The 27,377-nt window shown below is 34.6% G+C and overlaps 1 protein-coding gene across 2 annotated transcripts in view; it reads right to left on the bottom strand.

Annotated features, from left to right (window-relative positions):
- Positions 1 to 27,377, bottom strand: part of LOC134527623 (ABC transporter G family member 20-like) — a 97,203-nt gene that overhangs the window by 24,193 nt on the left and 45,633 nt on the right. For both annotated transcript variants that reach the window (XM_063360470.1, XM_063360471.1), the window contains 4 exons: positions 22,044 to 22,121; positions 15,971 to 16,074; positions 9,594 to 9,807; positions 5,180 to 5,360 (listed from right to left, as the gene is read on the bottom strand). In XM_063360470.1, the coding sequence (XP_063216540.1) occupies positions 5,180 to 5,360; positions 9,594 to 9,807; positions 15,971 to 16,074; positions 22,044 to 22,121 (577 nt within the window). The remainder of the gene's footprint in view (positions 1 to 5,179; positions 5,361 to 9,593; positions 9,808 to 15,970; positions 16,075 to 22,043; positions 22,122 to 27,377) is intronic.

Here is a 27,377-nt window from a genome sequence, read left to right as displayed (position 1 = left end):
AAAATACAAAGTTCGTAGGTTTTACTATGGTTTCGGCAAATAATTTTCATTTTGTGCTGAGAAATGTAACAAAAAATGCTTACAACAATTTAAGTGCACAGAAGACACGATCCGGTCATTATAAAATTTTTAATTCAGTGGTTGTAGGCTTTGTCATGAAGTTTGTCTCAAATTTGACAGTTATGAAAATTAATATCAAAGGTTTTAATATTATTCTACCACTGTTCTGTCAGCAGAGATTGCAAATAACTCGTATGATTGTCGATGTTGGTACACTGTTAAAAATTTCATTTCTAATTTACGAAGAACTCTGGTTACAAATTATCCAGGGAGCTGCGTAAATTTACGGCTATCTTAGTAAATTTAAGGACACCGAATTAACTTACTTCGAATAAAAATCAAAAGAATATCATTGGTATATTAACAAAACATTAAAAAACTTACTCCACAGTAAGAACATCCATCTTTTTTCCATCTTTATTAAGAACGACACATACAACTCGGAAGTAAAAATACGGCATGGTTTCAAGAAAGGTTACATTATTTGAAATTACAAAGAACTCTTTGTTTATTCGAGGCAAGTTCTTCGTTGAAAAGTACGTTAATTTAAAGTGAGTTCTAACAGTGTAAGCAATCAAAATGTATTGCTTTGCAAGGGACAGTGAGAAATTGATTATAACTGGAATAATTTTGAGAACTGTATGATTTGAAAAAAGTTACGTGACACCGACTGTACAAGATTTCTCATAATTGACCGACAATATTCGGCTACAAGTTAATCATGATAAAGTTGGAAAAATGTTTACGACTTAAAAATATTTCCAGTTAGAGCTGAAAACAATATTTATTTCAAATAATATACATAATTTTTTTAATATGAAACACTAAGCATCTAGATCATGTTCGATTATATAAAGTTCTAGAGCCACAGCAAAACGTCTCGCTGACGCGAAATAATTTAATTGAAAGAATGAGCAACAATTTTATTTTCCATTTTATTTTCTGACGAGTAGTCACAACCACCTCCCAAAAAGAAGTTGTAATTGCCTTCAATCCTCACAATGTAAATATAAGTGATAAAATAAACCCTAAAACATATTCAATTCGGGTAAAAAATCAAAATCACTTAATGACATAGATCATAAATTAAATTTTATACTCTACCCTGATACTGAAAATGAAATAGCTAAAGCAATAATAAAGTTAAAAAATAAAAAAGCTCTAGATATACATGGGTTATCTAACTCAGTTATTAGGTCTTGTTACAAACATATACTGAAACCATTAAAATTAATTATCAATCAAGCATTTAAAGAATAAATTCTTCCTGACACTGGAAAGAAAGCCAAGGTTATACCAATTTATAAGAAGGGGGACAGAACTAAATTAGAAAATTATCGACTAGTTAGTTTGCTCCCTATTTTTTCTAAAATATTTGAAAGTTTACTGCATAAAAGATTAACTATATTCCTAGAAAAACATAAATTTATTTGTAAAGAGCAGAGTGGTTTTCAGAAGAAGAAATCAACAATGACAGCAGTTTTTCAACTTACAAAAACAGCCATTGAATCATTCGATAAAGGAGAATTAACGTATGGGATTTTTGTGACTTGTCCAAGGCATTCGATCTAGTTGATAATGATCGATTATTAGAAAAACTTCATAATCTAGGAATAAATGGTTCATCATATAAATTATTCCAATCCTATCTCAGTAACAGAACACAGAGGGCTGAAATAGAGATTAATAATACAAAATTTATTTCAAATTGGGATGTAGCAAAGACAGGAGTACCACAATGGAGCATTTTAAGCCCTTTTCTTTTCCTAATATATATTAATGAATTACCCAAACATATTAAGAACAGCACAGTAACCTTGATCGCAGATGACACAAGTCTATTAGTCGGAGGAAGTAGTTGTGAGTTGCTTAGACAAAAAATAGTTACAAATCTAACTACCTTGGAAATTTGGTTCCATATAAATAATCTGAAACTAAATGTAGAAAAAACACAATTTCTACAATTTAAAAAACACAGAAAGGAAGAACCTCAAATTCTAACAAGTTATAACAATATTGACATAGAAGATACAGCTGTTGTAAAATTCTTAGGACTATATATAGACAAAAGACTGTCATGGTCAGAACATATAAACAAACTTACTTCAATCTGCTTTTTGTTAAGGGCACTTAAAAAATTATTGGATTTGAACACAATGAAAAAGTGTATTATGCTTATTTCCATTCTATAATGAAATATGGCCTTGAATTTTGGGGTAGCTCCAAATATATAAATATAATTTTTTTAAAACAAAAAAAAAAAAGGCTTTACGCATAATAACTGGTGTAAGAAATAGAACCTCGTGCAAGCCTCTTTTTGTAACTCTAAAGATAAATACTGTTTACACAGAATATGCTATCCAGGTATTAAAAATTGTACATCAGAACATTGAATTTTATACTAAATATAAAAATAATCACGATTACAATACAAGAAATGCAGAAAAACTTAGAATAATGCAACATTTCAGTACTTTTTTTTTTAGTAAAAGCACGTTTTATTTAGGCTTACAAATGTACATATAATAGATTACCTAAGCATGTAAATGCTGAAGTAAATTTGGAAATATATAACAAAAAAATTCATATGTTTGAAAATAAATGCTTTTATAGCATACAAGATGTATACAATTACTTGAATTTTTTTTTATAAATATAATGTTTGAATTATAGTCTTGCGTGTTTCAAGTAAAGCCTGAAACAATGAATCCTTTATGGTAAATAACAGCTTTTAAGATTAACTTATCAATTTCTAACATGTATATTAAATTGTGTTAGTTTTATCTACATTTTTTATATCATTATATATGTATTTCTACCTATGTATGTGATATTTTCTATAAGTCATGTATATATTGCATATGTTTTAAGTGTTATTTACTTATTGTAATGTATATCAAACTGAGAAGCCCTATATTCTGTGAACATACTGTTCAAAAATTGAATCTATTGAGTGTAAATAAAATAAATAAATAAAACTATATTTTTAAATGAAATGTTTTTGGACAGGTAAACGTTTCGCAGTGTTAGTAGAAAATAGTTCAATTTTAAATTAATTAGTTATCTATTATTTGAAAAAAAATTAGTTTAGGTTTTATAAATATTTCAAATTAAATCATTTCATGATCAACCTCCAGCCGAAGATTTTAGTTTGAATTCTGACTCAGCTCCTCCATGTTTAGAAATTGGTATGTAACTTTGGAAAAGATTTATAGTTCTCCAAATTACTACGGATGGTCTTCGAATCCATCTGCCACTGTTGTTGTGTCAACGGTTGTGCAAATCCGACCACAGACAATTCCGGAAATGGGAAAATTCGCGACAATTCCGGCCACTGACTCGCAAAGCTTTACCATTTGTACACAGTCAGTGACAATTGCGGACATGTACACCTGTTGTTGGTTTGTTGACGCACTGGAACCCTCTCCCCTCCCCCACCCTCACACCAAGCGTGAAGACTGTTTATCAACCAGTCAGTCTACACTGCTCTTTCTTTGTTGACGCACCACACCGTTGTGATGGAAGTTATTGAAACGGAGAAAGGGAAGCCTGCAGTGCTTTATGGTGGACATGCCTACCAAAGGAAGCGTGTCAATGCTGATGGTGCTGTGACATGGGTTTACTTCCAAGAAAGGACTAAAAACTGCAAGGGAAGATTAGCAAGTAGAAATACGGAAGTTTTAAATGTGTCAGATCACGAATGTATTCCAGACATTGCTAAACTTGACGTGATGAAATCTGTCTTTAGAGCCAAGAAAATAGTACGAGAAGAGTGTGTTGTCGTGGCAAAAGTGTAATCTGACAAATTGGGCAATTTACACGATAAAGGATACGAATTCGTGACTGAATTACCTCATGCGTCGTCAGATAAAACGGACTCTTTACCGACATAAATACCAGGCACATGGATCATTAGCAGAACCTACTGAACGTCAGGATGTTGTGTTTTCAGAAGAAGGTTTAAAGGTGAGCAATGGCAGTAACTTCCTTTTAAGAGATAACGGGAGAGAAGACAGAATTATTGCTTTAGCTGGTGCCAAGGGGAGAGAGTGCCTCAGAACTCAACGCCACTTTTTCATGGATGGTACATTTCGGAGCTGCAGCAAGCAGTTCGTACAGATCTATACTATTCATGTAGATATAGGAAGCAAAGAAATAGAAGCAAACGTAATTCCTGTTCTTTTTGCTTTGCTTACCAACAAGAAGAAAGAAACTTACATTCGTCTGTTTCAAAACTAGAAGAGTTCTTCAATCACTTCATTGACCAGTGGCTTGAAAATGACATCAAACATGTGCAGCTATGGACCTGTTATAAGCGAAGGCACCGAACCAATAATGCAGTAGAGGATTGGAACAGTAAAATAAATGCGTGTCTTGGTAAACCTCACTCGAAGATACAAGACGTTATATCTTGTCTGAAAAAAAGAGGAAAACGCCAACATTATGTACATGAGGATGGAGTTTAATTTATAAGGGGAAAAAAAGTTGTACAATAATATCGAAGAAAAAATTTGGATGAGCCAAGAAAAGTACGAAAACACTGGAGACTTAAAGAAACATCTCAGAACCATAGCCTATGTACAATATTTAAATTAAATTTTCAACACCGACAATCCGTATTCACGTTGATTCAATATATTAGCTATAAAAAAATTAAAATTAAAAATTGATAGTACTTTGATTTTAAATATTCGTAAAAAAAATCCAAAGACAAAAAATATTGATTTAACGTTGATTTTTTATATTATTAAAAAAAATACCAAAGACAAAAAACAAAATTGATTTTAAAAATGCCAAAGTAGGTTTCACTTAAAAGTGAGAGAAGTCAAAGCCCCCCCCCCCCCCCCCCCCCCTCTCCCACCATTAATTTATTTCCTGATGTTCAGTGAGATGATGATTTAGCTGTCCGGAATTGTCACTGGACGTGAGTTTGTCATTGAGATTATGTTCATCTGTTTTCCGGAATTGTCGGCGTCCGGAATTGTCCCGACACCGTGTCAACACTGTTTGTAAACAATTTCGCGCGGTGTTTCCGTGGTTCGTGCCGAAAGGAAAATGCGATGCTCCTGCTTGGCTCGGGAGGGGAAGCCGGTGCTACGGCTGGGGACGCAGGCCTCACCGGACATGTCCATCTGCACCTGGATGTCGCCGGCGCCCGGCACCGGGCGGCCGGACAGCCAGCTGTCCACCAGCAGCCGGGCCGCCACCTCGCTGGTGAAGTTCTCGCTGAAGTAGAGGCTGCCCCAGGCGCTGCCGCGGCGCACCGCCTCCGCCGCCGACTCGCGGCTGTCGTGGAACTCCTGCGGAGAGACGGCTCGCTCCACCCTCGCTCGGCGATGCACGTGCGAACATCTCAGCTCTCGGCCCGACGGACGGCATTCCGCAGGAGGGATTTCGGGAAGCCGCCATGTGTGGCGGGCGAAGCGAACCAAAGTTCTCAAAACCAAAGGGAAACTTTGCAGTTTAGTTAATTTTTTACTAAATATTTTCCAGCTGGGCATGTATTAGAATAAAACTCATTGCCGAAAATCAGGTTCAAATCCGGGGTTTAGTGATTGTTTTTCCAATGCTTTTTTTTTTCGCTTTTATCGAAGCCGTTTCATTATATAGTTCAACCATTCGCTCTGCAAATCGAATGATTCGATAGCTACTCCGGTAGCGAATTCTCGCGACCCTTGCGGATACTACATGTGATTCGCGTTAAGTAACGTAGCTAAAAACACAATTTTCGCACATTTCTCACGCTCGGGTTTATTTATTTTTTTTTTAAGTTTTCTATGTGAACTTTCGTTTCCGAGTTTTACATGATATGTGTATTCGCATCATGAGAACACATGAATTTTCTCGTTATCGAGGTTAAATGTTTACACATCACTGGCGACTACTGAAAGATTAGATCACATTATTTTTTTGTACTCTTTAACAAGATTCCTTTGAAAACCAGTTGCTAAGAAATAATTTTTAATAAGTACTACAAGAAAACTAGTGTAAATTTTTACAACCCATTGCTATGGTTATTTTTTCATTAATGAAATATGATTAGGAAACTTATTGAATATTTCTTGCTGCACATACAAAAATAGGCATATAAATTTTATTTGTTTAAACCAAGGAAAATGAAATCAAAACTGTATGGATTAAATTTTATTTTGTTGTATTGTGATTATTAATGTTTGCAGTTAATACTGGAAAAGTAGCCAGGGAACAATTTTAATATAACTTTAACTAATGTATGAACTAGGACTACACAAAGAATAAATTCCCGGATAGGAATCTGAACCCAAACACTATTTTGTAGTGATACGGTTTTCATTTAAATGTAAAAATTTATAAATATATGTAATTTTATATGAATAATTCTGTTGCATTTACAAAAAAACATATTCATTGTATGCATTATTTGAAGGAACAGGCATTTTTCATGAAAAAATCTTAGCGCTCATTAGGCGACAAACGGTTAAGCCACAACAGAGGTTTCTTCCTTGTGATTGGTGGCCGTCTGCAAGAGAAGTCTTTTCCCTGTTTGGCTGGGTCACTTAGGACGTGCTTGCTTACGCACTTAATTTGTGTGCTGACAGAAGATGTCCGCAAGAGAGAAAACTCAGCCACTCACGAAACACACACGATGCTACAGCGTTTCAAATAAAAGCAGGTCTCGAAATAATTTCGCCAAAAAGATTGCATGACTCTATCTATTTGTAAATGCAACAAAGATATTCTTGTAAAATTACATACATTTGTAAATTGGTACATTTACATGAAAAAAAACTGTATCACTTAAAAATAGTGTTCGAAGTAATACTGGGTAGCTATGGATTCTTTTCCGATCATTTAGGGTTTGTGTTGTCCCAGAACCTCCAATGGTTAATGTTATTTTTAAAACTTTTCCCGATAAGCTTTTCAGTATTGAATACGGATATTATTAAGCATAATAAAACAAAAAATTCTAGATTTTTTACTATTCGACTATATATATATTATTGTTTAGAAAAGATTACCATAGAATTAAATATCAATTAAAAAATAAAATTTTCGTAAGGAATACTCATATCATTAAGAAAAAGTTGTTCACATATTCCAAAAAAAAAAAAAACCATAGCCATGTGTTGTACAAAATAAAAATATATTTCTTGCAGTATTAGGCCTACAAACTTTCTTCGCAAATGGTTACCAAATTAATATTTAGTAAAATCACACAAAATTTATCTCTGTGAATAGAAGAAGATACCACCCACGCACCTGCAGGATAAGCGACAGCTGGACCGGCAACTGCAGGATAAGCGACAGCTGGACAGGCAACTGCAGGATAAATAACAGCTGAACTGGCAACTGCAGGATAAGCGACAGCTGGACCGGCAACTGCAAGGTAAGCGACAGTTGGACCAGCAACTGCAGGATAAGCGACAGCTGGACCGGCAGCTGCAGGATAAATGATATCTGAACCGGCAACTGCAGGATAAGCGACAGTTGGACCAGCAACTGCAGAATAAGCGACAGCTGGACCGGCAACTGCAGGATAAGCGACAGCTGGACCGGCAACTACAGGATAAGCGACACCTGGACCAGCAACTGCAGGATGAGCGACAGCTGGACCGGCAACTACAGGATAAATGACAGCTGGACCGGCAACTGCAGGATAAGCAACAGTTGGACCAGCAACTGCAGGATAAGCGACAGCTGGACCGGCAACTGCAGGATAAGCGACAGCTGGACTGGCAACTGCAGGATAAGCGACAGCTGGACTGGCAACTGCAGGATGAATGACAGCTGAACCAGCAACTGCAGGATATGCGACAGTTGGACCAGCAACTGCAGGATAAGCGACAGATGGATCGGCAACTGCAGGATAAGCGACACCTGGAAAAGCAACTGCAGGATAAGCGACACCTGGACCAGCAACTGCAGGATAAGCGACAGCTGGACCGGCAACTGCAGGATAAGCGACTCCTGGACCGGCAACTGCATGTCTGGAGGGTTGGAGACGCCAGGCCTGAAGCCTTCACGTCGCCGGAGCTCGGACAAACATCGGCCGCGTCGTAGCTGCGAACCATCTCGAGGCGTCCGCGACACGGGATCCACAGCCAGCGTGTAACGTAACGCAGAATTTAAAAGTTCAAGGGGAATCAAAGGTTTGCTTTCCGAACTTTATGAGACATCTGTTAATATTAAAATTTGGTGTTACTGTTGGTTTGTAAAATTAATCAGAAAATTAATTGTGTTCAAAGAGGCTTTCAATTACAGTGTTTTTTGTTACGATTTCCCATTCACTTTGCCTCAGTTCTTGTTGCATTTCGCATTGAAAATTTTTTTTTTGTGTTCTAGTTTTGAATGATGGTAGGGCTTGTCCTTCGTCTTTAATTTTCTTAATACAGTAATTTAATAATTATTTTCAAATAGCTGTACAGAATCTTGGAATGCTTTACTTGCATGACTTTTACATTTTCTAAACACCGTTCGTTAAATATCTACTAAAAATAATTGTGAGCGAGCCTTTAAGTACTCGCCAGAGATTTGTAACAATTAACCTCGGTAACGAACAAATTCGTGTTCTCTCATGATGCAAATATATTTATAATACGAAACTGCACCAAATTAAAACAATGACGGACGAGGTAAATGGACGCCAATCACATGAAGTTTCCGCACCCACCGCTAGAATTCGCTGCCGGAGCTACGTCGACTTTCGAATCATTCGATAAGCAGACAGAAATTTTAAACAATATTATGAAATGGCTCCGGTTTAAGGAAAAAAAAATGCATTGAAAAAATACTAAAACCCGTCTTTGGAAATGATTTTAGACAACGAATCTTACTTATTAACTTACTGGCCAATCTTATTAAAGTTACCATTTTGTATTTGTGAACTTTGGTTCACGCCATCCACCACAGATGGCAGTACCGTGGTTACACTTTTCCATTCTAATCGGCTTCCGTTCCATTCACGACAGTACCAATTGCTGTATACCGAGAGCTAAGATGTTACACATAAAAAATGGATGCGTGTACTTATGTACGCGCGTTAGAAGTTATACTTACTTGGCGTAATGAAAAACTAGCTTTATATTTCCATTAAAATTTTTATAAAAATAATAATAGAAGGACCTAAGAAATACCATGAATATGGTTGGTAATGTATAAATTAAAAATAATTTAAAACTTTTAAATTAACACTCAGTATTCCTTATGAACATAAACTCGTGTACACAAATAATTGTTTAACCTAGTAAAATAATTAAAAACAATGAATAATATGAATATTTAAAAAACTTTATCAATTAAAATTTTTTAGTAATAATAATGAAAAATTAATAATGAATATAAATATACATACGTGATCATAACCTCTCTTGTATAAATACATTTGAAAAAGTTTACAAACATAATTTCTATCACTAATATTTACAATAGATAATGTTTTTAATTATATGGACCAGTATTCAATTCAATAAAGCACATATATAATTTTTCTTGTAAGTAGTCGTGTGAGGACCCGGCGAGAGAAGTGTGAGGAGGGAAGGGCGGCAGCCACTCGCCTGCAGGACGACGGACGGCCGCAGGCGCTCCAGGAAGCGGCAGCCCAGGTCGCGGTGGCAGGAGCCGGCCCGGAGCGGCCCGGAGCAGCGCGGGTCGCGCGCGTCGGCGTCGTGGTTCACCACGGCCAGCGTGAGGGCGCGCGGCTCGTAGCCCACGCCCATGAACACGCACGACACGGCCAGCACGCACAGGCCGAACGTGAACGCCAGGTAGCTGCGGCGCGCAAGCAAATACCAATATCTCAAAAAAAAAATTCTGTTCTTTTACAAAATATGTCTTTGGAAACCAGTTGCTAATATTACAATATTACGTAAATACTTTTTTCGTGATAATACTATTTCTTAGGAAATTTAACATATTTAACATATTTTTTTTTGATGTTTCATTCAAGCATAATGTTTTATTTTGTTTATTAACACGCGCAGTTAATATATAAAAGCTATTTAGGGGACAATAATTTATAAATAACTTTAATTATTGGAGCCATTGGGACCACACAAAGCATAATTTCCCGAGTAAGAACCTGAACCCAGTATTACTGCGAACTCTATTTTGTAGTGATGCAGTTGTTTTCGTCTAAATGTACAAATTTTCAAATATTCCACAAAAAATTACAATTTGAGATGTGGTAAAAGACATTGACAGTACATTTATACGTATATTTTAACTAATATATCACCTAGAATAAACTAACGGGCTTTTTTGGTCCCACATAACACATTATAAATTTAAATCAGAGATTTTTATAATAAATTACAGTAACTGAATCTCTGCTGGTAGATTGCTTCTGGTTGATCAAGCGTTCTGCACAATAAATCTGAGGTTGTGAATTAGTAAAAAAAAATTTTAAAATTTTAAAATGAGCTGATAAATATGCAATGCAAACATAAAATAAATTAGCAATACACTGGTTCAAGAAGAGAACGTTCAGGAAAATACTTAGTAGATCTATCTAATCTGGAGCAATTTGATATAACTGGAATTTACGGTGTAGATCTTCAGAGAAACTATGTCTTATTTCGTCTTTCGGATTCTGATATTCCATATTAAACAGGATGGACATGAAGTAAAGGGGAAAATATCTCAAATAATAGAGGCAAAATATTTTAGGAAGTAACCCCCGTATATCATAAGATAAAAATATTTTTAGAATGTGGCTTGTTGAAACTTACATACACCTACACGTGACCTACACTGCTCAACTTGTTTACATGGTCATCAACTTTCATGCTCCTTGAACGATCAGAAAACGGGCGTACGGAAGTTCTGGAGTGTTGCCAACAGGAAAAAGAGTGAGCTCAAATTATGGGATCAATTATAGTTGAATCGTTTCGATCCCCCTATTAATATAATAATACTCTAGTTCTCGAGAAACCTCGTTTATAAGTCTTTACACCCATTTCTTATAGGTAGAACTGCGATACCTTTTTGAATTTATTGGGAAGCAAAGTAGACTTCAAGCACATTTACATCTGCTTGGTGTAGATGATTGTCCGACAGTACTCTTAGACACCCTTGACAATTATATAGTTGAGATGAAGTGATTACTCTAACACGTGTAACCCACAAATGACGTGACCTCATTATCGACCAATAAGAATTCTAAAAAATCTTTTTTGTATAGAGGCAATTTTATTCCAGTCTGAAGTTAAATCAATCCGCGTAAAAATCGTAGCTCTACTCATTGGTAGAGACCGGAAACATTCGCGGTTTTTTTTCACCGCATGCTGGAATCACAATACTGTTAAATTTTTTATGCTTCAGTTATAGCACCTCAGTTAATATGAAGGAATCTGAGCAAATTAATGAACCTTAACGAATGAAGTATCAAATCACGAGCATCCCAAATAACGGGTATCACGATTCAGTAGCCAATGAGCAGGTGTAATTTTCCCGAACAAATGGAGGATCATGGAGTCTATCCTAGATAACATCGAAACCACGAATTTTTCCAATCCGTTCTCATTGGGTTTGCACTCTCTTCTTGCCAAATCGATTCAAGGTACGATTTCGGTGCAGTCGAACAAGGAATATGTTTTTCGAAAGTAGGAAACTGGGCGGACGTTGTTGTGCGCCGGTGGATTTTCTCGGGGTACTCCCATTTCACTCTCCCTCTCATTCTGTCGCTGCTCCAATTATTCTTATTAGTTTTGATTGTCTTATACTTACGATTTTCTTTTAGTTGTTAATCCATCGCCCTTCCTTATTTAATGTTAAACTTTGTAACTTGAAACCTTACACCGAGAGAAACACTTGTTTCTTAAACAGAATATTTTTATTAATTTAACAAAATTAATATCAAAATGTATTTCAAAATATCTCTACTTCAGAACCAAACGAGTCTATTGTCATCATTGGATAACTTTTCAGAAATTTTGATAAATTACTTTATCAGAGATATCGTATTTTTTATCAACCTACAAATGCGTGCGACAGACAAGAAATTTCTTGCATAAATTTGTTTGTGTCTGATTCAGGAAACAGAATCAGTTTCCGAAGTGTCAAATATGTTGTTTTTTTCCTTTGGAAGCCTAATGCGTTCGTTTGTGCTGTCACCGTTGTATTGTCATGAATATATGTTTAGTTTCATCGCTGGGTCCTTATGTATGTCGCTGTGTTGACCGTGGAATTTTTTTGTCTTTTTTTGCTGCTCCTTTTGCAACTGTCTTGTCGTGGTCAGCCCACTCTGTTCGTGTGTGGAGTGATAATTCTCTGTGCCATCTATGCATTTAACATTTGATATCGGCTGATTTTGGCTTCTTTTTCTGCGTGTTTGTGTATTTATCTTTCTGGTCCATTCTTGTTGTTTCTCTACGATATGCAGCGAAAATCAGCGCTAGCTATCTCCATGAAAAATGTTGAAATTAAGAAAACTATAATAATTTTCTTTCAAATTGGTGACTTTTACCAACATATAAATTAATGTTTTTTGTTTGTTTGTTTGCCCCTTATGCATTATTGTACCATTAATACCCGATTTCGAAGAAATTGCGGTGATTTGTAATGAGCATGATGCCCGCGAAGGTTTTCTGAGTTAGAAGGAACATTTTACAACAGGTGGCGCGCAAAGTTTCGTTTCAAAGCTTTACAGAATTGAAATGAATCAAATAGGAACAGCAACAATTCACAGCATAGGCCCTTATGGCCAGCCGGAGCTGTACTTTGGCAGCCTCCAGGGGAAAGAAAGGGGGGGGGGGGGGTTAACAAGATCGCCAACAGGTGTCGCGGCCGTCAGCTCCACGAGCTGGCGCCAAGAGAAGACGTTACAGTTTCTACCGCTAGATGTCGTGGGTGGTCCATCCTTGCACACATATTTTTTTATGGCAAGTCGTCCTTGGAGTCGGTCACTACCTGGCGGGGATCATGCCAGGTCAATGGTCCTGTGCTAAATTCTCAGAACTGACAGGGGGGGGGGGGGGGGTGAGCGGGTACAAAAACGCAACGATGGCTGAGAACGGGGGTCCACGTGATACTGGTTCGTGCCGAGACTCGCTACTCTCAGCGGGTCTCTGAGAAATAGAGCTTGCAGGCCAGAAGCTGCTCTATGCGATTTTAGTCATGTAGGGAATTAATATTACAAACCGTGGACGTGACTGTAAGCGAGAGAAATGTCATACGGGCTGCTAACGTCTACATTGGACTTGCAAAATATCAGATTGGTCCCTGAGAAAAGGTGCCTCGGTCCACTGGCGCAAAGTTTAACTAAGGAGAGTACACCAGCCTAACAAAGTGTAAATCACCCTTTTGTAATTAAATGATATAGAAAATAAAATTACTAAAACTAATTTAAAATCCTAATAACAATTAAAAAAACGTGCCGAAATGCCTAATTTCCGGCACACTGTAAAGTCGGTTTACGGACGATAGTTTAACGTGACAACGTCATAAAAAAACATTGATGAAATGATTGCATACTATTATGAATAAAATTTAATATTTTTTATTGAATTATCACTATTTTGTATGGATACAAAGAAGGAGTGAAATTAAATCTACAATTTAATTGATAAATTTACTTTTATTTGCACTCATCATTTCAAATATGTTTATTACTTTAACGAAGAGATTATTTTAACTATAACTTTTGTACATGTTTGCTATTTAACTTCTTCCAATCTGTGCTATTCTGTTAAGGATAGGAACATGATAGTAAAAGTGGGAAACGAATGGGAGTGTTTCAAGTTTAATGTGCCTCGAAAAAGTCAAATCGATGGTTGTTCCAATAGAGTGGAAGAGAGATAGATGTGGCGCAAACGTACAATGAGCGTAACGGGACAAAGCGTAACGGGAAAATGTGCGTAACGGGAAAATGTGCGTAACGAGACAATGAGTCATCCTTTTACGTGCGTGCAGCCGGCGTTCATCGATTTATTAGACGTCACGTCAAAATCTTGTTGAGGTAACCTTCGATTAATATTTTTTTACTTCTAGATGTTTGTTTCTGTTCGTGGTTAAAAACTGCATGTTCACGATGTCACGACATTTTGCCTTCTCACCGCGTCTCTGACGTAGCGCCCGTCACGCTGTCGTGATTACAAAATAAAATACGAGTCTGTTGCAAGAGCAATGGTGATATAAAAACTCAAAGTTATCCAGGCTTAAACAATCTTTGATATGTTATCACTAGAGATGATTATTTACTGTGAGAAAGTTTGACTTTTAATATACTTCAATAAACGTTTTAGGTAATCGCAAGATTTTATTTTTTTCCCTGATTGGTAAAGAATTTCGATTCGCATTTCGCACAACAAATTCAATACAAAACATCCGATATTCATCCGTAAATAACTACGTCTCGTAAAAGAAATATTTATTCCAACCATAAGAGTTGTGTCCTATACACTCGCGAGTCTTGCCCGCCCGTCATGTTCACCAAAACCAGGCTGGTACGTGCACTGTTCGAAGTTGCAGTTAATTCACGAACTTTTCAACGAAGAATTCACGAATGTGGTCTATTATTTCATTCTATAGAAGAAAGAAAATAAAAACACAGTAGGAGAGCGTGGTCTTAGAAGTAGCTGAGACAAAGAACTATTTTCACAAAGTGCCTGGCGTGTTGACACCCGAGCCAAGCTCACACTCCCTCCGTGGCGAGCCAGAAGCGAGCCGAGCTCCGCCAACGATTCTGTACCACCGAGCCGAGCTCGCACTCCCTCCGTGGCGAGCCAGAGGCGAGCCGAGCTCCGCCGACGGTTATGTAAAGCCGAGACGTACTCGCACTCCCTTAATGGCAAGCCAGACGCGAGCCAGCTCTACCAATGGTTCTGTACAACCTTTGAATATATATACTGTATAGAAGTCGCGAGTGGATAGGATTTACTCTACGTTTTTCAGAATCGTATGATGAGCAGCTTGGGAACTTCACCGCTGCAGTGCGCTGCCGTAACGCCCCGTATCGTCTTAGTTGTTATTTACACGTTAGAACGCAGCGCTGTCGCCCGCTGTCATTCCCCGCACCCCTCATCCATCATTCACTGCAGCTGAACGTCGTTCTAGGGAAGGGGGAAGGGGTGTTTGAAGAGTTAGACACTTGTCCGCTAGGGACCACCACAAGTCGATGCCCTAGAGATGGTGGCGATTGCAGCGGTGAATTAACCAACTACCTCAAAACCGTATTAGAAATTTTAACCTGGGCTGGCGACTTCTATACAGTATATATATTCAAAGGTACAACCGAGACGATCTAGATTCGCGCAAGCTCACATTCGTGCGTATCTCGTATTTATAGACTGAACCGAGCCGGAATTGCAAGCCACACTGTACAAATTTGTAAAATGTAAAATTTAATTAATGTAAAATTTAATGTTAAATTAATGATATAAGTAATTTTGTACTTTTACATGAAATTAATTGTTTCGCTGTAGTGATAGTGCATTTGTATTCTTGCTCAGGCATTTATGCTGTTTTTTGTACCAGTACCTACTATAGTGAATTTATTTATTTGTAAACCATTCCATGAATTAACTGCACACATTAATAAGCACAATAAAACCAAATAAAATCCAATTGTTAATGTTTCAATAAGTGATACTCATAAAATTTTTTAAACAAAATTTATAATAATGTGCCAATATTGTAAGTGCGACAAAATATTGTTTCCAAGGTCGTATTTCATTTATTCAAAAATAATAACAGCCATGTGTTGTTCAGACTCACAATATTTTTCTTGTAGTGTTAAAAAATATTTCTTGGCAACCGGTTTCCAAAGGAATATTTTGTTGAATTAAAAAAAAAAAAAAGCTTTTTGTTTAGAAGACAACCTGATTGCAAAATATATAGCGAAAATCTTTATCTAGTCTAGTTATCACTCCTGTGTAGTTTTACATTAAATATTGCCGCTAGGTGATGTTATCATTAGCAACCAAATATAACATACCTAGGATCCCTAAAAATGCTGATGGTATTCTTGAACAGAAGCGCTTTCATGGAACTTTTCCCTATGACCCCGAAGAGACGATTTTCATTGATTTCTTCCACCATCTGCAAAGAAATAAGAACATCCAAGTGTAAAAATAAATGGCATTCACAAATAGGAGCAACTATGTGCTGTTAAAACACTGTGTCTTGTGTAGTTATAAACGAGTTCTGAATACCGAGCCCAATAAGGTAATGGTTTCTCTTACAGACGGCCGCCAATTACGAGGAAGAAACCGTGGGCGCAGACATACCGTATTGCAGTCTAATGATTGTTCAAGGTTTTTTTGCGAATATAAGATGCCCATACTTATGAATATATTATATATATACACATATACTTGTAAAATTTCTGAACATACTATATAATCTCATCTAATTTTCAAAACCTTTTGTCTAGTCATTAGAATTATTCCTCTGTTAATGGGCTTGACCTTGCCCTCTGTTATTTTTGATCGCCCCCTTTTGCAATTTATTTTGCTATTGTTTGAGTTTTTATGTATTTTACAGGTTTGGTGTTAGTTAAAATCTTTTGGTGTTGTACCCCTGAAGGAAAGAAGGAGGCGGGGGTTACTGTTCCAATGTAGGATGTTTCAAGTTTTCCGGGTGAGGGGAGGTTAAATGGGGGTTGATAGAACACAGCTAAACAAGCACAATATATGCTCGGAACTTAATCGGCGAAGGGTTAGTGTGATGAAATAATAAAGAAAAAGACAAAAAAAAAGAGACGTAATGACAGCACACACTCTTTGCACGCCTAGCAGTTCGCAAACGCTGGGAGGTAATCGCATATAGTACGCATATAGTACGCATCTTGTTGGAAAATTTTCTTGGCACAATTTTCATGCTTCCCTTAATTGTCCATCCGCAAGCCCGCACACGTGTCACCTTCTCTTGGTTCGCGTACTATTCCATCTCGTTAAAGATTCCTTGCTTAAATGGCAACGGTCTGCTGCTGGGAATAACCCTGAACTGTAAATAATTTTTTTTGTACATGGAACGAAAATATTCATGTAAAATTACAGATATCTGTAAATTTTTACATTTACATAAAAAAAATAACTGCCTCACTACAAAATAATGTTCGCAGTAATACTTTTTACGGATTCTAGCCCAAGAATTTATGCTTTGTGTTATCCCAGTACATCTAATAATTAAAGTAATTTTTAAGCAGTTCCCCGAATAGCTTTTCATTATTAAATGCACTCATTAATAAGCATAATAAAATAAAATTTGATTATTAAATATTTTGTTATCTTTTTCATTCTTTAAAAAAATATGCCCGAATTAATATAAAATAATGCGCTAAATTTCGTAAAAATACTCAGTATTATCTTGAATAACGTATTTATATATACAAAAATAACAATAGCCATGTGTTGTGCAATATTATTATATCTTTATTGTGGTACAACAAGCTATATCTTGACAACTGGTCCACAAAGGACTGATTTGTAAACGTACCATAAATATTATCCTAAATATAGTTACTCTCATCACTGACATACTAATACCTTAACGCTGTAGGCTATATAATTTTTATTGCTCTTTACTAAACTGTATCTCCTAGCATTGTTGCCAAGTCAATCATCGGTGAGTTAAGTATCTAAAATGTATGGTTCTGTGTGTCAGTTGATTTGCATAATTCTTTGTGTGAATTATTATGTGTTTGACCATTATCTTCCCATATACGTGACCATTATCTTTCCACATGTATGTCCATTATCCTCTTATCTTCCCTTATGTCATTCTATGTTTGAATGATTAATGTCATAACATAGATGAATGGTCTTTCCTTTTTTGTTGGTATCACCTTTATATGCAAAGAAATATGAATTACATATGTTATTGTTCAATATATCTTCACACGCCCAACTGTATGTGGCTTGTCACGATCAAGAGTTGCAAGTCAAGTGAATGTGTATATTGAATCAAACAAAAGCAATTAATATTATTAAATCACCAAAGACAAATAATGCGCAATTAGTTTTTTCAAGAGGTTCTTCATTAACAATTTTTTTAAAGTTTTATATGTAAGAAATAATATCCTTTGCAATATATTTAAGTTTTAATAAGTATTTTGCGTATATTAAATTAAAGGGTTGGTTGTATTCATAATTTTTCAACAGGAGCCTAAAGGTGCCTTACAGCTAACTAAAATTACGCCCGGAATTAAATATTAAATTCAAATTTAATTAAATGTTTTATTGAAGTTACACTTCTTTGGGCGCGTTATGGTACAATGATGAGAATGAAATTTATGACGCGCGCGCAGCATCAAAAAAAAAATGACAGGATGAAAACAGACTACATACAAATTATAGAAAAGTAAGATTATATTATACTTCTTTAGGCACGTTAAGGAAAAAAATAAAACAGTGAATTTATCTAATGCGCGTGCACAATGAAACGAATAAATTTTATATGAAATTAAGGCTACATTCAAATAAAAAAAATGGTTTTTAAATAATATAACTTTTTTTAGTGAATGATTAATGAATACTGGTTCATATAATTAAAAAAACTACTTCATTGTAAATATTAGTGATAGAAATTGTTTTTTTTTTTAAATTCAAGTGTATTTTCAAGTGAATTTATATAAGTGAGTTTATGTTCACCTAAGTATTGTTTATTTGCATTACAAATTATAAATTATTATATTATTATTTAATTTATGTCTGTTTATTGACTGTCGTTAATAATGAAATTTATCTCGATTATTTACTTAAATTTATAATTAATATTATAAAAGGATTAAAATTAATATTTAATATAGTATATTTAATTAATTTTAAATTTTATTAAATATAAACTTTTCCAACCGTGTTTATATCACTCCATAACTTTTTTATTATTTTAGGCTATTTCTATTATTTATTTGCATGCAAAATAAAGTCAGTTTATAATTTTTTTTTTGTTAGAAGCGTAAAAGCCATGAAGCATGGAATAGCGTACCCACGAGGAGGAGCAGAGGTAAGTAGCGTAGCAGTCACTCACTGACTTATCATACACAGTAACTTAGAAAAAATATTAAGAGAATCGATTTATTTTCATTATTAATCAAAATTTATCTAGAATATTTTATTACATTAAATAAATAATTAAATTCACTTGTTAATATTAATACTATAATTAGTTACGCTCATCAGTAGCCTACTAACACTGTTACGCCAAATAGATTTGTATACCTTGGAAACAAGCGTATCATGAAGAACATATAAATGTGTATACAATTAAAAATGTAATTGTAACAATAGAGTTACATTTGAAATACAACTACGTAAGTGGAACACTCCTTAATTATAAAATTAATGGAAGCTTTTGGTGACTCACGAATAAATATGTTTATAATGACTAAAGGGGCTTATATCTCACAAAATTTAGCTCTAAACTATAAACTGTGAAAATTTTCCCCTCATTGGAAATCTAAGTTTGCGTCACTGGGAATCTTTTGATGATATTTTGAAATTTGTACAAAATTTTTATTTCTAAAATCTGGGTTTTTAATTTTTTAATATGTTTATATATTTAAAAATTTAATTGAAAAACCCTTGATATATTTTTCTTTTATGTATATATATTTGTATTTCCTAAACCTGAAGTTATTTTTGGAAGATTTGCTTTATTTGTAGTTACGCCCTTTTAAATTTTTGTATTATTTTCTTCTTTTGTTGTCACTTAATTTCTTGTTGCTAAATTTTTTCGGTAAATAGCACATATGTCTTTATGTATGTATTATTTTTTCTCATATATATAAGTATAAGTATATACATACATATATATATATATATATATATATATATATATATATATATATATACCAGAAATAATTTCCATTTGCACATGTTGAAATTAATTGAATTTTTGACAAAAATTTCGTGTATATTAAATTAAAGTGTTTGTTGTATTAATAATTTTTCAAGGGGCGCCTTAGACACCTTACAACCTCTAGGTATAGATACACTACCTTAAGACCCGCAGCTTCGCTCGTGGCAACTTCAGGATGTTGCTGATATTGCACCACTGTCTTTTTGTGAATACTTCCAATACTTTAAACTTAAAAATAATATTACATATCAGGTATATTTAAGATTTCATCCACAAGAAAACTATTTAAGGGCTGAAATTTGTAATGTTGTAAGAAGTACCACAGTGTCCCGCCAGAGGCAGGGTCTGCATGGATGGAATGTGGCTGACACTCATAGCAGCGGTCTGACCTCTCCGAGGGAGAATGCATGAGGGGAGATGAGATGAGGTATGAATAGGTGCGGGAAACGGGAGTACCCCGAGAAAACCCACAGGCCATGGCATCGTCCACAACATTCCCCACTTGCAAAAACCCGGGTTCGACACTGCCGGCAGGTTAGCAGGTCTCCAAATGTCTCGGAAACAATACAAATCGAAAGAGAAATGATTTTATATTTTGAAATTTTATGGAATTTACACACCAACCATCAACCATTTGGAGTGGTGGGGGGGGGGGGTGTTATTCCACTTCGGGCAAATTTTCCACCATGCCCCGGCTCATTGATGCACAAAAAGCATAGTTATTGTCCATAGCTCGAAAGTAGTAGCTTTTTTCCTACTCCGACCTCTCCCCCCGTCCGACAGCTCAACTCATGAAGTTATTGCATGTCATCGCTTGTACAAAAAAAAAAAAAGAAGAGACTTTCAACCTTCGTTGAGGGTTGGCGCAAGATTCTCTTCGATGCTCACAATACATCACATAGCACATGTTAGACATAACATGTGACACAAACACATGGCATAGCAACGGTCAACACAACACAGTCACCGAAAACCATTCTATGTAGTCCGGCGAACGAAAGCAAATGTTAGACTTATAGAGTGACCCAGTAAACACTTTTTTTTTAAGAAGATGAAGATTTCGTTGAAAAGGGCCAGGACTCATCCCACCGTGGATGGGGGAGTTTGTCCCACCGACGCCCGACTTCGTAATACACCTCTAAGTGCGCCACTACCTAAATCAATTTTCAAAGTCTCGAAAATTTCGGGGGTAATTAACCCCCGTCTCCTCCACCCCATATAATCCCCACCAGAGGGGCCCGACGATGCCCTAAGACTTCGGGAGCACGTCAATAAAACGTACTTCAATTTTCCTGAATTCTCGTGGAGGGGGGAGGGGATCGGACCCCGGCCACATTTTACACTGTGTCCCGGCCTCTTGGATCGGAAACACTACAAATCGAAAGAGAATATATGTTTTAAATGTTCGACATTTTGGGTGTTGACCTCTTAACCTTGGTTGGTTGAAGGAGGGGGGGGGGGGGTGGGGGAAGTCGACCCCCGGCGAATTTCCCATGCGCCGGCCTCATAGATACACAAAAAGCATTATTATTAAATATAGCTCGAAAGTAGCGGGTTTTGGCACCTATGAACCTCCTACCCTCTCTCTTCAGGTTATAGTGACAAAAGTATTTTAATGTCATCCAGATTACACATTCTCAAAAAATTTCAAATTGATACGACAATTCGAAGTAGGTTAAAATTGACTTTCAAGATTTTATTATATAGTTACAAGTGAAGCTAATAAAAGTGTGTTATAGAGATATCTCCCCGTTCTTAATTCTTTAAAGAACCTATTAAATATCTCTGACGCCACGTTTGTTTCAAAACAACCTAATCTTTCTTTTCTTTTAATCTGCTCTAGTTTTCTAGAGGGATAAAATATGTACAAGTTTTTAAATCTAATCATAAGCTTTTAAAAACAAACAGTTTCATAAAAATCTGTCCAGCAGTTTTTGCGTGATGCTTGAACCGACAAACCAACAGGGATATACAGTTTTATAGTAGTATAAAATCAACGATTGAGTTCCGAGAATTAATATCATTGTGGCTTGTGCCTGTAAAGTTGCGCTCTATAGATCCTTAAAGCATGTGGTACTAGTTTCGAAACATCCTTTACTGGCATCCGGGCACGGATGGGTTTCCAAACCAAAGGTTTTCCCCATTGCGAAACCCTGATGAGTGGACGAAAGTAGGAACTGAGCGACGATACTGACGAAACTACTCACCGGAAATTCCTCGCTTGTCGTCTTGTAATCTTCTTCTTGAACGTCTTGCGCAGAAGGGTTTAAGTCGCTAAGCACTTCCTGTAACACAAAAAATAATGTTATCAACTTACTATTAGAGCCACGATTATTTCGCGGACTTCTTCTTCAGGTTGATGATTGGACTACGTCGCTCTCAGCACGCCTTTAGCAGTTACAAACAAGGAGAATATGTGGTAACCCGCCAATGTGGCATTCTAATAGAAATATTAGCTCATTATATTGCTTGGTTGTATATAGTTGAGTTGAGTTTAGCCTGGGGTGAAATGATTCCGCAAAGTAATCGAGGCTCTACTTACTAGATAATCATCTGCAGCTTCGCTCGTGCATATTTTTCACAATATTGGCGACAGTGCAAAGAAAAGAAAAAATTGGATTATTTAAAATAATTCTTAACTAAAGCAAAAGGAAGAATAAAATTGCAAGTGATGATAACAATTGATTCATACTAAAACCATTCATGACTTAAAAATTTAAAAAGTGGTATTGCGTGAGCCAACATATTTTAAATAATTACTTTGTGTCGATTTCATGTTCCCCGTTTTAAGTGTTTCAGATATACAAATGAGAGCGAATGTGACCTACAAACTTGGGCTGTAGGTTTAAAACAGCACAAAAAAGTGAATAATTTAATGTATATTATGATCTTAATAAAGGGTCACCAAACGTTCAAGACAAAGGTGCACACTTAATCCTCCACTTTGTCCTAAAGGCCACACTGACTCCTCCGCTATTTATAATTACCCAAAAAGACTCCACTGTGTCTCATAGGCCGAAAAATTCCTCTACTATGTCAAAAATGTCACACTGACTTTTCCACTGTGTCACAAGGGCCACACTGACTCCTCAACTATGTTTCAAGGTCCACTGTGACTCCTCAAATATGTCCAAGGGCCACACTTACTGCATCACTATGTCACAAGGCCTACACTGACTCTTATACTATATCCCAAGGGCCACACTGTTTCTCCACTAGGTTCCAATGGCCACACTGCCACCTCCAAAATACTTCAAGGGCCACACCGACTCTTCCACTATGGTATAGAACTTCATGCAAGTTCAGTGTTCTATTTTAAATAATTCCTCTATTATTCATACTAAAAAAAATTGGTTTCAGATAAAATGTCTGTATATTGGATGAAATTATGGGAAAAAGATTAAAAATTCTATTTACATTATTTAGAGTTTAAAAAATATAGTTTTTATAATTATTGTATATTCGTGTATTTGTTCGTTTGTTTTTCTGTTAGTTCCGACTCACTCTAACACTACTGAACAGAATTTGATTAAATTATTTTTTAATTTTTTTTCTTTGGCTTACTTAGACATTAGGCTATACATAATTTAAGAACTCTACCCCTAAGAGGGTGAAATTGGGTCAATATGGTTTTAAGCTAGTTAATTATATTCCCGAAGCTAATCAAGCATAAGAAAAATTATTGGGTACAGTTAATAAACTAAAAATAACAACTAACCACAATTTTACCATTTTGCGATGTTCAACCCCTAAGGGTGTACAAGGGGTCAGTATGCTTTAAAAAAATATAAATGCCTACTTCCGTATAAGTTAGAACTGGATACAAAAAACGAATTATTACCCACCTTAATATAACAGTACGAATTTAATTGTTAAAATTTTTAGAATTTTGAACTTTACGGGGGTAAAAAGAGGGTATGTTTTGAATTATTTAAAATAATTGTGCCTTTAAAAGTAATGAAGTGAGACATAAAAATTGGTTAGAATATTAAAAATAATAAACAACACTTTATGTTTTAACTATTTTGCAAGATTTCACTCTTAAGGGGTGTAAATGTGGTAAGTTTAGTTTTAACCAAATTAAATAAATATTTCTGAATCGACTAGATCAAAGGTACAAAAATAAGAATGAACTACATGAATATAGAGTTGCAATCCTGATTTTTTAAATTTTTTACATATTTAAATATTAAGGTAGTGAAAAATGTATATATATTGATGTTATTTATTTTACCTTCGAAGAATATGAAACATAAGGTAAGATATTGGGTATCAATAATAAATATTCTAAAGCAACCAACCACAATTGTACCATTTTGCGAAATTGAATACTTAAGGGGTGAACACAGAGTATGCATGTTTATAAAAATATGGATAGTTCCGTATTTATTAAAACTACCCTTGAGAAACTATGGTGGAACAACATGTATGTAGTTACATATAATATATATTTTTTTACATTTATCAAATTTCATAAATTAATCGTAGGCTATATCCGAAACTTACAAAGTAAGGGACATAAAATTTTATAAAAATACAAAAAATTGTACACGGGAATTTTTTGATTTAAGAAAATAAAATTCATACTTATGAATCTTACTAGATCTAAAGGTAAGAACCTTTAACTGGGTGAAATGGGTCAAAAAGTTTTGAGAAAAATTATTTTCATCTCCCAAGCCAATAAAGTATTAAGAAAGAGATTGGATATCAATAATAATAATACTAAAATTACCAAACATAATTTTACAAATTTGAAAAATTCAAACCCTAAGGCGTGTAATAAGTATTTTTTTTAAATGAAAAAAGTATACTTTTAACTCTGTTAGAATGAGAGGTGAGAGACTTAAGATGATCTACCTATATATAGAGTACGTATTGTACTTTTTTATTCATTGAAATGCGCCATTTAAGGATGTCAAAAGGGGCTACTATTCCAATTATATAAAAATAATCTCTGAAACTAACCAAGAAAGACGTAAGATATTTGGTAAGAACAGTAAAAATAATAAACAATGGAAATTTTTAAAACATTTTGCGTAATTCGAACTCTAAGAGATGTGAAAGAGGTTAGTTTGGTTTAATGGAAATAAATGTATACTTCCGAATCTACTAAATTTAAAAGAAAGAAACAAGGAATGAATAAAATTAATATAGAATTATGAATTGTATTTTTTTTCAATTTTCGAAATTCGGTATTTAAAGGGCTACAATAGGTAATATTAATTTCATCATAAAAAATAAAATATATCAACAGCAAATCAATTGGAAATAAATAATTGATTTGACTGTAAATAGGATGAAAAAGGGGTGAGGGCGGTTTCACAGAAAGAGATCATATCGAAGAATAAAATCAATCAAGATGTAATAAATGGAGTATTAATAACTTAAATAACTTACGAAGGTTTTTTTTATAATTTTTCTTAATTCGATCTCAAATGTAGTAAAAATTTGATAAGTTCGCAATTGTTGCATTTAATTATATCTCTAAGTACATTAACCGAGAGGTTTGACACTGAACAAGTAAATACTATACTATATGATTTCATAGCATTTGTATATTTTTCTATATTCCACCGCAAATGGGTTGAAAAGGTGGACAACATTTGATTTATTATGAAAATCATATCTCTGAAACTAATTATTGGAATGTAGTATTTGGTATGATTTATAAAAAACTTTCGAATCATTCGTAACTTCTTGCTGATGTTTTCACCCTAAAGGGATGAAAAGGTTGTACATTTGGTTCACATATTTAATATTTATATATGTATCTACAAATTGAAATAAAACTTCAATCAAGATATTGGCAAACATTAATAAACGTACCATAATAATACGTTGTAACAGCGATCTATATTATTTCAACAATTAAAAAAAAAAACATGAAAATTACTTAATCAATACATAGGAAACTACGCAAGAAAATTTAAAATCAATCTTAATGTAAGCTTTCTTAAATATTTTGGCTTTAAAACCTGGCATATTAATAAATTAGTTTGGTTTTTATTTGTTAATGAATGTTGCCACAATTACTAAATCTATAGTTCTGAATTTTTACATTGGCATTTTTGTCGGAAAAGAAGAAGCATATGGTATATACATATGGTATATTAGTTTGATTAACACTAAACATAAATACTTATAATAAAATATGTATGATAAGTTTATTCTACTTTTAAAATAAAAAGGGATTGTTTCCCAAATCATAAAATAGTGAAGGTATCTGTAATTAAGTGAAAATTTCTGAACACACACACACACACACACACATATATATATATATATTTATATATATATATACATACATACAATAAATAACTGAAAGTTCAAGCGTAAATGATAGCATAATATTAATTAATATGAAATTTGCGCGTTGATCACAATGATTTAACCTGGCTACTTCATGAAATCAAAAAGAGGTATAATGTAAAATATGATATATCGTCGGATACACTAACAGGTGACTTATACAGTCGGCATACTTAATATAAAATAAAAAATAAAACCGACTTAGGCATTATTGTTTAAGAAAATATAAGTGTTAACTGTTTTGTTATGAATTAAATTTAATATTCACCTGATATTTTAGAGTGTACATTTCTTTAGTAAAATATATTGGAATCAATCACATACATTTCTTACAACAGTAAAATATCAGAAATTCCATTAATTAAGCCAACGGGTTATTAATAATTTTATAATTAATCTTTAAAATTAAATATATATAGTTAAATTCAATAAAAAAGTTGTAATAAAGCTCAACGAACAGTGTCATCTAGCACAAGTTTTTTTTTTATAAAACTACAAAATTCACGTTATTTTCTCGTACCACAGCAGACTCCATGAAAGGTTACGTAATTAAATTGATGTCACGTGTTCTTCGTTTCTTACCTCCAAAATATCATGATTCGTCCAGAATTTTTTCCTGCATAGGTTTTTGGTTTACAGCCTTTAGGAATCTTAAAAAAAAATGTGAGCGAGTATTTCAGTAATAGCCATTGATGTGTAACATCTAACCGCGATAACGAGCAAATTTACGTGTTATCAATTTGCAAATGCACTTATAATACGAAACTGGTACAAAAAAAATAATGTAGAATTTTTTAAATAATCCTGAGCGTGATAAATATACGCAAATACATTTTTGCACTAGAATTCGCTGTCGAAGCAGCTACATCGACTATCAAATCATTCAATTTGCAGACCAAAATATTAAACAATCTAATGAAACGGCTCCGATAAAAGCGAAAAAGGCTTGGAAAAAACACGGCTTTGTACCAGATTTTCGACAAGGAGTATTAAGAAAATACTGTCCATCTTGTTAAATTAAATAAACATTTGGCACTACAGGTAGGCTATACAGTATCATTTTGTCTGTGTTCTTTTCTTTGCACCATCAGCCACAGATGGCAGCAACATGGTTGTTACACATTTACGTTCTATTCACGAAATTATTCTTACCAATTGCCGTACACCAAAAGCTAAGAGGTTATACATCAAAACAAGGTTATCCAGTGACCAACATTTACAAAAAATGACTA

This window comes from Bacillus rossius, chromosome 1 (genome assembly GCF_032445375.1).
Source record: "Bacillus rossius redtenbacheri isolate Brsri chromosome 1, Brsri_v3, whole genome shotgun sequence".
Classification (NCBI taxonomy): domain Eukaryota; kingdom Metazoa; phylum Arthropoda; class Insecta; order Phasmatodea; family Bacillidae; genus Bacillus; species Bacillus rossius.
The sequence above is the reverse complement of the archived record's forward strand: the minus strand, read 5'-3'. Positions and strand labels throughout refer to the sequence as shown.